Raw genomic sequence first — 13,497 nt, forward strand, 5'->3', positions numbered from 1 at the left:
GTCATCAATCTCATTATTGACGAAGAGCATTTAAGGCAGCCTCTCCACTATTGCTTAGATTCTTAGTTGGGGTCATCCTTGTCGATCTCTTGTCCTATCTTTTAACGGAATCCACCTTCCTGAGAGGGTGGTCCCTTGGCCAGGACACTGATTCTCACCCATCTGGAATGTCAGGCCCCCTCCTTGGCCAGAGACCACTCTCTGGCCCAGAAGGAGTTTTCTCAAGTGGGCCTTTACTGTTGCTCTTACACTTCTGTCCACCCCTGTGGTAGGGAGTAAACAGATGCCACTGAGTTTCCCTCCTTCCACCCTGAGGACTTCTCAGGAAAATTCTGAATAGATGAGACTGCCAGTCATGGAGGGGTGGTGGTGAAAGCCTTTAATCCCAGCATTCGGGAGGCAGAGGCAGGCCGATGTCTGTGAGTCAGAGACCAGCCTGGTCTACAAGAGCTATTTCCAGGTCAGCCTCCAAAGCCACAGAGAAACCCTGTCTCCAAAAACAAAAACAAAACAAAACAAACAAACAAAAAAAGACTGTCTGCTTGAGGCAGGCGTGGTGGTACACGTCTTTAATCCCAGCACACACACAGCATGGTGAGGTCATGCCTTTAAAAAAAGGTGTTTCCTTTAGGAAACTACAAGTGATCTATTAGGCAACAGTTTAACAAGCACTTCCTACTTGCCTTTATCGTGTTAAGTTTTATGTATTTTCTCACATTTAAGCCACGATTCTGTGACACAAAACTACTCCCACTCTGCTTTTACCAGGAAATTAGCAGGAGCAAGGTCTACAGTTGAACATCCTCCAGATTCTTATCTGTCTCAAAAAACAAGAAAACTAATGACAGAGCTGGGTGACTCCTGCCTCTTGATGGAGAAATCACTCAGTCCTGTGAAAGGGACCAAGTACAGAAAGGCCTAGAGCATTCTGGTGTTCAGAAGGAAAGCCCTCTTCCCAGCCCCACTCCCTGCACAATGGGACTCGCAACAAGATGGTGTCAAAATAATACAGATTTGTAGGACAGAGAGGAAGACGAGGAGCTCATGGTGCTGTGACTACTTATCTGTCTTTCCCAAACTCATGCTTAACCCCCAAAGTCACATGCTAAGAGTATCAAGAGGGTAGAAACACAACCTGGCCATAGTGATAGAGACAGTCTTTTGAAAGTAATTACGTTATTGAGGTAGAGCTCCATGGTTGGATCCCGGTGGCTTCTAAAGAGGATACCATACGCACACAGATACAGAGCAAACTTGGTAAACAGGAGTTGGATGTGACTGAGGAAAACTGAACCTTGGTAGTTGTGGGTTTTTGTTTGTTTGTTTGTTTGCTTGCTTGCTTCTCAGTCAGAGTGCCCTCTATGGATAAACCACTGCAGCTGTGTTACCTCTGTATCAGAAATCAAGGCTCCAGAGCAACTCCGAACATGTGTTCCATTGATGGAGACACGGAGCAGGTAGAGGGAAGAGTCCAGGCTGAACATGGCCAGAAGACTCAACGGCACCATGACAGGAGAGATGGGGAGGAAGAACAAGAGAGGAGCCAAAGACCAAGAGAGGGAGCTGGGCCAAGAGGACCAAGACACTGGAGTAGTCAAAATGGCTGAATTACACAGGGTCAGGCTGAGGGGAGGGAGCAGAAACTCGACTCCTGGAAGAGGGCAGGGCAAGAAGTGTTGAGAGGAGCCACGGGTGCTGAGTGGTGCTGGGAGAGCTGACCAGCATCTGCTTTGACATGTTTTTTTTTTTTTTTTCTTTTCTTTTTTCAATGTTCAGTGTCCTTTAATAACCCCCATCTCCCTTGACTGGTAGATGATGGCAAGACATGTTCACTTGAAGATCTTGCCTTGATTGACAGCTTTGCCCAAATGCTGGAAGGCCCCCTCTCAGGAAAAGTCTCTCCAACCATCGTCTGGGTCTCTTCCCTACCAGGAACCAGTTTCAGCCCAAGTATATGACTCGTAATCTACCTGCCAATCTGGACTCAGCAGAAAGGCAAGCTCTTGGCCTCGGAAGACCCAAATGCCAGAAATGGGGCTGCTGTTGTTAGGTCCAAAGAGGATGACACTAGCAAAGGCATTCTTCCTCAGTTTGTCCAATCACTGGAACATTCCAGTGATGAGGTTGCAACTCATGAAGGTCTGGGTGAGCTCTCCAGGGAAACGGTACTCAGCATGCCACAGAGACTAGCCATCCTTATCAAAGTGCTCCCAAACATATGGCAGCACCACAGAGAGCATGTCCTCATTGGAGTCCTTTCGCTTAAACTCATCTAACACAAAGGTGCTCTTGGGCAGATGAGCGAAGGGGTCTTTGGCCTTGGGCTCAGCAGCTAGTGCCTGCTCACACTCGCCCATCCCCTCCCCTCCTCAGGAGCTGGGGCAGCTGCCTTTTTTTCTTCTTCCCGCTCAGCCTGTTTCTCTTCTCATGAACATTTTTCTTTCCTGGGAGTATCATTTTTAGGCTGGCTCTCTGCAAACTTCTTAGCATCGAACTGGACCATCTTCTCACACAGCTTCACCTCCCCCAAGACTGCCCTGAACTGGGGCTGGTTAATGCAGGTAAGGAACCATCGGTTGGTATTGGAAAAGGCCTGGCAAAAAGAAGGCTCTAAGACCTGTTTATAAAGCCACAGAAGTGTGCAGACAACTGTGATATCAACCAGTGTCACTCGCTCACCCACCAAAAAAGTCCTTGTCTTCAAATGAGCGTCCAGCACCAGGTGCTGGTGGAGGAACGATGTCACTGTCAGCAAAGCTCACCACGTGATAGGCGATGGCATTGCTCTCAAACACACAGAATCCATCATCACCCTCAAATGCCAGCAGGAAATTTTCTGAGAAATTCAGGGGTGCGGTTGGTTTGGCCGAAGTGGAAGTGGGGTGGTGGGGAGAGCACGCGGACCTGAGCCCCAGTGTGCTGAGCAGCAGGTGAGGGCCTTGAAGACTCTCTAGTTTTCAGGGTATGTGTACAGGGTCCCAGCCACCACGGTGAGGTGATTCCGCAGAGAAAGGGGGGTGGGGCTGTCGGTGCTGCTGCAAAGGAAGCCCCCAGGGAGACAAGGGGCTTTAATATGTAAATAGACACCTTAGTTCACCATTTGTTCTGGCCTTCTGAGACCTAGCAACCTCTAAATTCCCAATTCTGAACATGCCTAATCTTCATAAATCACATTCAATTTTTAGTTTTCAGTCTCATTGGCCACCGTTCTTCCAAAAGTTGGAGATGTAACCACAGTTAAGGGCATGTGTGTGAATATGAATATAAACACCATGAGCACAGTGGCTTATAACTGAAGTGGGCTTGCTTACAGTTTCAGAGGTTCTGTCCATTATTGTCATGATAGGGAGCATGGCTGAGGACAGGCAAACAGTAGCTGAGAGGCCTACATCCATAGGAAGTGGACTGAGACACTGCGCAGAATCCTGAGCATAGGAAACCTCACCGCCCACCCCCCCACCCCCCGACAGTGACACACTCCCTCCAACAAGGCCATATGTTATGCTAAAGCTGGAGGGGAACCTTGTCGGATTCCATGGTGGGCAAGGGTGACCGAGGTGGGGGACAAACACGACAGGCAGACAGAGCTTAGTGCAAAGTTTTATTAGAAAGGGGAAGGGGGAAGGAAAGAGGTAAAGAGACACAGAGACAGAGAGAGGACAAAAAAAAGAGGGAGACAGGAAACCTCTGTCTGCCCCAGGGGAACAGCAGGAAAGAGAGTGTAGGTGGTTAGCGGTCTTTCTTTAAAGGGGTCCTTTGCACCTGTGTGTAGACTAATGCCTGAGTGCATTCTGCCAGGTGACGGGGCAGGCCAGCATAATGCCTGAATCCCTACACCATACCCACTCCAACAAAGCCACACTTCCTAATAGTGCCACTTCCTATGAGATTTTGGGGGCAGATTACATTCAAAATATCACCCAGGGTCTTACTATGTAACCCTGACTGGTTTAGAACTTGCTCTGTAGACAGGTTGGCTTCAAACACACAGATGTCCTCGTGACCCTGTCTCCTGAGTGCTGGGGTTAAAGGTGCATTTTACCATTCCAGACCTCTTTTTCTTACATTAATTACTGCTTGTTACCTTCTCACATGTACTTGAACACATAGAAAAATTTCCCAAAGCTAGCTCCTTGTCTACCTCTCCAGGTTGTTAATGTCCTTAACACAGAGTTCTAAGTACAGGGCTGAGAGCTCGCTCCACTGGTGTGGGACAGATGTACTTGATCTTTGCTCAGTCAGGAGACTTCAGGCCTTGCACATTGAGCTTCTGTGTATATTAAGGAAAACAACCCTTGATCTAAGGAACACAGTTTGTTTTCATAGTTCAGCTCTTGGCACACAGACAGCTGAAATATGGTTATTCAGCCATGTGGGGTGGTGCATACCTTTAATCCCAGTCCGTGAAAGGCTGTGTAAAACCAATCTCTATGAGTTTCAGGCCAACCTGGTCTACATCATGGGTTTCAGGAAAGCTAAGGAGGTCTACCTAAGTCAGACCATGCCTCAAAATATAAATGAAAAACAAGTGACATTAACTTTAAAGTCTCAGGCCAGAATTTGAACTTTATGAAAGTCCTGGCTGTGAGGTGGATCTAGGAGGGGTTAATAATCAACTCTGGAGGGGTGTGTCTGTCTGTCTGTCTGTCTGTTTGTCTGTCTAAGAATGAGAATGTGCACATTGTACTTTGCCTTAAAGACCTGCCAGCTACTTGGGTAAACAAATGGAAAAGCATTAATAGTTCAGTTTCAAAAGCACTGGAACAGCGATTCTTAGCTTTTAAGCATCTGAACCAACTACAGGTCATTTTCTAAGGTCGGCACCCCACCCCCATTTTCTGATTCAGTAGGTCTGGGGCAGAGTCTGAGCATTTCAGTTTACTTTTCCTACTTGCTCCCAAGTAATGCCTCAGCTGCTGTGTTGACAAGATTCTCTCCTTGACCAAACTCTGGTCAGGCTCTACTGAGTTCCCCTTCAATAGAACTGACCCAGGTCCTCTCTTAAAGAGTGTAGCTTTACCAAGAATCCTGCTAAGTTGGCTAAGCCAAATCCTCCACCTTTGATAAGTGATCATCCTCAATATTTGAAGCCCCCCCCCACTGTCCCCCAAGTGACATCTGAGCACCCTGGCTTGCCTTCAGCAAAGCATGACTTAAGTTTGTGGGATTGTCCCTTGCCCTTACTATGTCCTCTTAATTTTCTATCAATCAAACCTCCAACCCAATAAATCTTGTTTTTGTTGTATTGAGAGTTGAGGCCAACCTCTCTCCTAATGCAAAACGCTACTGAGCAGTGGTCCTCACACCTAAAGCAATGGTCCCTGAAAAAGTTTTCATCTCCATTCTGTGTCAAGTGTCACAACTTAACAAAAACAAAAAGAAACAAAAAACCAAACAGCAAAAAAGTATGTGTGTGTGTGTGTGTGTGTGTGTGTTAAAGTTTGGGTGTGCACATATAGAAGTCACAGGGCAACCTGCGGTCTCGATGGTCACTTTTGTGTGATTGGGTCTCCTTTGAGGCTGCATACGCCAACCTAGCTGGTCCATGAGCTTCCTGTGATTATCTTCTCTCTCATATCACCTAAGCAAACTCATTACAGACACTCGTTCGTTACTCTGGTTATACTGAGTTTAGGGACCCCAAACTCTGGTCCTCATACTCATGTTGGCAAGGGCTCTCCAGCTCCCCTCCCTTTTAAGAGATACACAAACCTCTGGAACTCAACATCTAGGTCACAAAACATTTAAGTCTTGGTTCCATAGCGAGCCTACTTCTTGTTTGTTTGATTTTTGAAACAGGGCTTCTCTGTGTAGCTTTGGAGCCTGTCCTGGAACTCGCTTTGTAGACCAGGCTGGCCTCGAATTCACAGAGATCTGCCTGCCTCTGCCTCCCAAGTGCTGGGACTAAAGGCGTCCACCACCACTGCCTGGTCAAGAAGCCTACTTCTTGTGCTTGTGAAATCTGGATATAAATTATTGCATGGCTAAATTGTAAAAGCAAAACGTGGCACAGCACTTGGTAAAACTATTAATTTTGGCGGGGAGTGGGCCGACAAAGCCTGGGGTCTAGACGGCTAAAGCAGAGCAAGGGATTAAGTCCCTGTTCTGTGCTGCCACACAGGCACAGATAGAGAGGCAGAACCTCCTTGGGCCTGGAACAATGCTTCTGTCTGCCAGGAGCTCGTCCCAGCGACGACGCGCAGGCGCAGACCCGCTAGGGCTCCACGCTTCCCGCGCATGCGTTCTCAGGTGCGCCGGCCCATGTGGCACGCTGGCAGAGTAAAAATGGCGGCGGCGGTTCGGGTATTGACGGCTGGAGCGAGGCTCAGGGTTCTCAGTTGCGGCCTCCGCACCACGACCCGCAGTTTTTGCAGCCAGCCGGTTGCAGTAAATGATCGCATCGACAACAAGCGCCGTGCCGCGCTGATGGGCGGAGGCCAGCGCCGCATCGATGCGCAGCACAAGCGAGTGAGTCGGGATCACCATCGCGTCCCGCCTCCTGGCCCGCAACCTATCACCGTGCGCCGGGCTCGCGGCGCTACGGCCTCTCAGCCAATAGGCGCGGCGCCTGGGAGGGGCGCGGCGAGAACTTTCACCTGGAGAACCTAGGGACCCCTCTGGAGTCCGAAGATTAGGAGGAGCGCCTGTGTTTAGCAAGGTCCCCCAGGTGGTGATGGGCGTTGATTGGATGGATGGATCTGACTGGTCTCCAACCGCGCTCTGCTTAGAGCTCTGTGAACTTCTGGGAAAGTTTGTCTCTAGAAATCATCTTAAACAGAGTAATGTCTCCCACATTTTGTTAGAATAAGATTGCTTCACTAGTCGGCAATAGGCTCTCAATTTAAAAAGACCCCATTATTCTCTTGCTATCTGAAAGAGTTGTAGCAAGTTTGTTTGTTTTTTCTTCCATGATGGAAAAGCAATAAAACCGAAGCTCGTAGTTAATAGACATAGCTGGGTTACATTCACATTAACCTGGGGTGGAGGTCTCCGTGCATGCAGGGATCGTGTACCACCCGTGCCTGAGGAAGTCAAGTGGGACTCTTTGAGAGTTTCGGCGCGTGTCGACCTACTGTGTAGGAAGCAGGTAGACTTTCTATAAAGTCGCAAGCTAGTATGCAGTCTGACCAGTATGGGCAGCCGAGGCACTGACACACTGCCTGGATTTTCAGATGAGAATCTCAGTTGAACTGTAGAGATTAATCTGGGGAGGCCGTTTAGCAGCAGACAAGACAAGCTAGCTGGAGGTGGTGACCTTAGACTGGACGGAAGTGTGGAAAAGCTGGGTCGTTGGCTTTTTGTTTGCTTGATTGGTTGTGTTTTTGTTTTTTGTTTTGGTTTTTCGAGACAGGGTTTCTGGAACTGTAGATCAGGCTGTCCTCGAACTCAACAGGCCTACCTTTGCCTGCTGAGTGCTGGGATTAAAGGTTTAAAGGCATGGATTAGTTGGGTCTTAAATCTAGGTCAAATGTTGATTCAGATGTCTTGAGTTACCATTTGAAAAAGGCCCAAGAATCACAATTCCTTCTTGACACTTAGGAATGTAAATGTGGTTGAAAGGTTTGTGTTGAGTAGTGCTCTCCCTCACTCCCTGGGGGTCCTGGTAAAGGACCAGTAAGTTTCCTGGGAAAGCCAGTCACTTCTTTCAGGGCCTGTTACTCAATTCCTTCCAAGTGCCACTCCTCCCCGGACATCCTGATTCTCTAAGATAGGCCTCAGCTGTTTTCGGAGGCCGATTTGTGCTCTCATTAAGCAAGGTTTTCTTTAGCGCCATAAAACAGATTTCCTACAAGTGGAATGAACAGGAAGTAAGAATATTTAAAAATCTATCATTATCTGTATCCATAGCTGTTAGGTTGCTTTCCCACAAAGTACATTTGTTTTCCACAGCCTCATTGGCTTTCACTATTTTCCTAAAATAACTAATTTCAAGGTTGCTTGTTGTTTACTCTGTATATGTGTGTTTTTTTTTTTTTTTTGAGCTAAGGACTTTATCAAGAGTTGAGAAGGAAGGAAACAAAAGCAGGCTTATTGAGAGGGTCAGAGGGTTAAAGGCACACTTCATCCAGGCACAGCCCGTCCCTCCAGCTCTCAGCCTCCACCCTGAGGCACTGTTGGGTTGTCTGCCTTCACAGGGGCTTTCTCTTCTTCTATCCTAAATGGGAATCCCTGATTAAAGACACCATAGCTGCCAGAACCAAGTCCCCCCCCCCACACACACACAGCAGGGGACAGCAGAGCAAAGAGTGCTGGAGAGTTTGAAGGGAGACAGACTGCATATGGTAGTGAATGCCTATAATCCAGAGCTGGGGAGGCAGCAGAGGAATCAGAAGTCCAAGGTTATCACTGGCTACATAGATAATTCAAGGCCAACCTGGGCTGCATGCAACCCTATCCCAAAACTAAAGAGGATACTCTGGGTGGTACTGGGAATCGAACCCAGGACTTTTGTACATACTGGACAAGCCCTCTACTAACTGAACTGCCTATCTGCAGCCATTTCCTTTTCTGTTTGTCTTTTAAGCAGATGCCCTCCGACTTGAGGAACTCTCGCTTCAAAAACCTCCCCAGTACTCTTAGCTTTGCTGCTCCCGTCGACTTTGGGCAGAGCAGACAGAATGGAGCCTTTTCCATTGGGACAAAGACTCAAAACCTGTCCCCCGACCTTCCTGCTAAGACATCTTTCCATCTTTAACTTGGTTTCTGATGACATCACCAACTGATTTTTGTTGTATAGGGAAAGCTAACTGCCAGGGAGCGAATCAGTCTCCTGCTGGACCCTGGGAGCTTCGTGGAGAGTGACATGTTTGTGGAACATAGATGTGCTGACTTTGGAATGGCTGCTGATAAGAATAAGGTATCGTTATCCCAATGGTGGTGTGAACCCTTCCTGTGGCTTGATGTCCTTTCCCTCAGAGCAAAGAGTCGATATGGTTTTTATCTCAGTTGCACCGGAGAAGCACTGAGTGGGTCTTTGGGTTCTCTCCTAGCTTAACCTTTGCCTGCAGATGAGTGTGGGTGGCTATTTATACTAGAGGATCATTCAGATGGGTTCTGAGAACCAGGCCTTTGTCTAAATGCAGGCTAGTTTATGTTTATGCAGACCACTTATGTTTAGGTGGGGTTTTTTGTTTTGGTTTGTTTTAGTTTGTTTTCCCAGACACGGTTTCCCTGTATAACAACCCTGGCTCTGTTGTTTCCTCTGCCTCCCAAGTGCTAGGATTAAAGGCATGAGCCACCACTGTCTGGCTTATGTTTAGCTGTCTTTATTGTTTTATTCTTTTTTCAGTTTTCCTGACTTTGTCACGCAGGCTGCCCTAGAACTCTGTGTAGCCCAGGCTGGCCCTGAACTCAAAGTCCCCTTGGCCTTACTCTCCTGAGTGCTGGAATCATAGACATTCATCAGATACACCTGGCATCTCTAAATCTTTGAGGTCAGTAAAGCCAGATTGTTTTTCTTGGGTTCGTGGAACTCTTTGGATTCACTTTTGTCCAGTTTTCTGCACATCTGCTGACTGTGAGCAGAGGTGTAAACTCGGTAGGTTCTATCTGAGCCATTGTGAGCACACCGGTGTCTGAGTTTCCGTGAAAAGGGGTAGGTTTGAGTAGGAATGTGTGACATTGGAGAAGCTTCTGAGCAAGCTTACTCTTTCTTCATGAGGATCTTACTTACCTTGTAGCCGAGGCTAGCCTCAAACCTATAATGGTTCTCCCTTCTTGGTTTTGCTGGGATTCAGGCATGCTCCACTATGCCTAGCTCTGCTATGTTTTCTTATGTGTTCCTCTCAGGGTAAGTGGCAGTGGTGGCCCTAGTAACCTCATAGTTATATTACCTTTCTTTTAAAATTTTTATTTAGTCATTTTGGTGTGCTAGGGACTAAACCCTGCTTTGATTTTTAGTTTGAACCTTCTTCGAAACAAACCTTAGAAAATGTGATGTTTTATTTGTTTTTCATTAAGGCATGGTGCCAACTTCACCACCATAAAGAAGCATTTGGGCCAGGCAGTGGTGATGCACATCTTTAATTCCAGCACTAGGGAGGCAGAGGCAGGTGGATCTCTGTGAGTTCAAGGACAGCCAGAACTGATACACAGAGAAACCCTGTCTCAAAAAACAAACAAAAAAACAACAACAAAAAAAGAATTTGGGTTTTTTGACCTTTATTTTTCCATTTTTCTGGTAGTTTCCTGGAGATAGCGTGGTCACTGGACGGGGCCGAATCAATGGGAGATTGGTTTATGTCTTCAGCCAGGTATGTTCTAACTCCAATAAATGAGGCTTTCCTGCAAGGTAGATCCAGGCACAAAAGATGTAATAGAAAACTGTTTGGGGGAATGAAATCCTGCTTATAGTGTGAGGCTGTGTGGAGAATCCAGATGCAGCCTGAGTGGAAAAAAATTGACTCTTAAAAGCACAGGTCCCTGAGCTCTGGGTTGTTTCGAGCATCCAAATGCATTTTGTGAAGTTCCATCAAGAGAAATGAAGTTGTCTTACACTGAGACTGGAGGAGAACCTCGTAGGCAGAATAAAGCTATGTCATACCGTGTTTTGCCTGTAAATACGTCTCTGTACCATGTGTCTAAGGAAGAGCACATCAGAATTCCCCACAACTGGAGTTACAGATGGTTCTAAGCACCAAGTTGGTTCTTAGAATGAAGCCCAGGTCTCTGGAAGAGCAGCCAGTTTTCTTTCCTGCTTTGCCACCTCTCCAGCCCTGTATGTCAAATCTTGATGTCCATGTGCTGTGCATCGCCTGACACGGTAGAGAAGAATCGAGGTTCTGACCAGTTGCCCTTAGGAGAGTGTGGCTTGGGTTACCCAGGTGGCCTAATGTAATCACACTGGTCCTTAAAAAGTGGAAGAGAAAAGCTGGGTGGCAGAGGCACACACGTCTGTAACCCCAGCACTTCCATTGGAGGCAGAGGCAGGCGGATCTCTGTGAGTTCAAGGCCAGCCTGGTCTACAAAGTGAATTCCAAGACAACCATAGCTATTATACAGAGAAACCCTGTCTCTTTAAAAAAAAAAAAAAAAAAACCTCCAGAAAGCAAAACAAAAACAAAAACCAGAAGAAAGGTCAGGGTAATGCAGTGTGTGGAGGGCTGCACCTGCTGTGTCCGGCTTTGAAAATAGAGCAGAGATGGGATCTCTGAAAGCTTAGGGAGATAAACAGGCCGCAAGGCCTTGAAGCCTGAGAGGTCACAGACCTGTTGACCTTGGTTGTCGCCTAGGGAGGCCTCTGGGAGAGAACTTCTGCACCACAGGATGTGAGAGACTAAAAGGGTGTCATCTTAAGCCCATGAATTTGAGTGCATATGTTACAGCAACAATAGGAGCAGGACATTTTGTGTGTTGTTTCATAACAGGTTTTTCTACTGTTGGGTCTGCCAAAGGTTGACGATCACTCTTCCTTCTTTCCATTTTTTATGAGCTGGCTGGGCAAAAATTAATAAAGAGGAAGGGAGCATAGTAATGATAGAACAGCCAGGCAGTGGTGGTGCATGCCTTTGATTGCAGCACTCAGGAGGCAGAGGTAGGCAGATCTCTGTGAGTTCAAGGCCAGCCTGTTCCAGGACAGCCAGGGTTATACAGAGGAACCCTGTCTTAAAAGAAAAAAAAAAAAGATAGAACAAAGAAAGCTACTGCATTTTCTGGCCATGAAGCAGGAATACTCAAAGCCTTTACAGAAATTCAAATTCATCGTATTTTGGGGTACCTTCTCTGCTCACGGAGTAAGTGGGAGAGAGGAAGAGATGGAGCTGGATGACAACAGGGTGTCATTCTGAAGATGCCGATTTGTAGGGAGAATGCAGCAGAACAGGACCACAGGCCGGCTGAGAAGGACTCCAGTCAAATGCTTTGGACTCACAGAGGAAGGAGCCCTTTTCCAGGTGTGAAGTTGGCCAGATACTGGACTTGGCGTCGTGAGCCAGCCTTCTCATTCTGCTCTCTGGGATACTCACCCAGGTGGTATTTTGCGGGGTGTTTCTGTTTTTCCAGCTTCCCTTGGTCACTGGCTGACAGCAAGCTCTATGGAGAGGGGAGCCAGCAGGGCTCACTCAGAACTCAGGCTTCTAATCTCAGGTTTTCATCCAAACCTTTGCCTTCTTTCAGGCCAGTGAGCTGAGTCTGGAGGCCTCAGTTTCTGTAGAGGAATAGCCTTTCTCCTCTCAAGGTGAAGGGGGGGACGACTCTGAGACCCTTTAACACAAGTTTATCCCTGTTTTAATAGCCCCTCCTCCCCAGCTTGGGTCCTCCTCGTTTGCCCTCTCTGCAGGTGTGTGTTTCCTTTTCCTTTTAGTTCCTCTCAGCTAAGCTATTATCTTCATCCCTATAAGGCACCCCAGTGTGAAGGTATCAGACACAGGGATGGGGTGGGGCCCGGGCAATGATTGCCTTTCTTCTCCTTCATTTTCAGAGTCCGACCTACTGCCTGAAATGGCAGTGTTTGTTTGACACTGGTGGCATCTGATAACTGCCTGAGTTACTGTCTCAGAGCTCTGAGTCATTTTTGTAGCGCTCAATCTTTTGTTACTGATCTTACACAAACTCTCTAAACTATCCTGGGGAATAATCTATGAATGAGAGTTTTTTTTTTTTTTTTTTTTCTTTCTTTTCTTTTCTATTTTTCTCAACATCTGAAGTGCTCTTTAACAATGCCAAGTTTCCCATTCCTTCCTACCGGGTGTTCAGCTGTGCCTTGTCATTGTATCTTACTTGCTGGTTTAATTGTTTTTCTTTTCAGGATTTTACAGTTTTTGGAGGCAGTCTGTCGGGAGCTCATGCCCAAAAGATCTGCAAAGTAAGTGTTTAATATTGAAAATAAATCCAATGCTTCTGTCAGTTTATGTGGCCCACGCTGAGTGTTCTGGGGTGTAATGAATTGAGCTGGGTATGAGGAAATGCATATTTGTACAAGATGTGGTACTGACTAGAAGGGAGTCTTAGTTCATTTTTTTAAGCGATTGTTTTTCTGTCTTTGACTCTGATAAAGTCTATACCCACACTCTCTCTGTTCTGTTCTTCTCCTCCCCTGCCCATCTTAGCTCCTGGTCCTCCTCCTTCCCCTGCCCAAGTGCTGGGATTGTATGTGTAAAACCGTCCTGCTGACATTTTTCTCCATGCATAAAATGGCATCTATGGTTACAAGGCTTGAGGGCTGGAGAGATAGCTATGTGGGTATGAGTGCTTGGTATGAAAGAACTGAGTTCAAATCCCTAGCACTCACATAAAAGCCAAGCAAGACTACATGTTCCTATAACCTGATCTTTGGGGAATAGTCAAATTCTGGCAGCTTGCTGACCAGTGGACCTAGTCAGAGCAGTGAGTGTTGGATTCATAGAGAGATCCTGCCTCAAAAAATAAGATTGAGGGCGATAGTGGAGGACCCTCAACATTCTCCTCTGGCTTCTGCCTGTGAGGCTTGAAAGCATTCAAAAGAACATTGTGATAGATGTACTAATTATTATTATTGAGACAAGGTTTCTCTGTGTAGCC

At 46.9% G+C, this 13,497-nt stretch overlaps 1 protein-coding gene and 1 pseudogene across 1 annotated transcript in view; one reads left to right on the top strand and one right to left on the bottom strand.

Moving 5' to 3' along the window:
* Positions 1 to 1,815: 1,815 nt before the first annotated feature.
* LOC127234222 (elongation factor 1-gamma-like) lies at positions 1,816 to 6,239 on the bottom strand (annotated as a pseudogene).
* The window catches only part of Pccb (propionyl-CoA carboxylase subunit beta), a 54,069-nt gene continuing 46,800 nt past the window's right edge, over positions 6,229 to 13,497 (top strand). The window contains exons 1-4 of the mRNA XM_051206287.1: positions 6,229 to 6,468; positions 8,738 to 8,857; positions 10,185 to 10,253; positions 12,746 to 12,802. Coding sequence (XP_051062244.1) covers positions 6,238 to 6,468; positions 8,738 to 8,857; positions 10,185 to 10,253; positions 12,746 to 12,802 — 477 coding nt within the window. The 5' untranslated portion in view covers positions 6,229 to 6,237. The remainder of the gene's footprint in view (positions 6,469 to 8,737; positions 8,858 to 10,184; positions 10,254 to 12,745; positions 12,803 to 13,497) is intronic.

Source organism: Phodopus roborovskii, unplaced genomic scaffold (assembly GCF_943737965.1).
Source record: "Phodopus roborovskii unplaced genomic scaffold, PHOROB, whole genome shotgun sequence".
Taxonomy (NCBI): domain Eukaryota; kingdom Metazoa; phylum Chordata; class Mammalia; order Rodentia; family Cricetidae; genus Phodopus; species Phodopus roborovskii.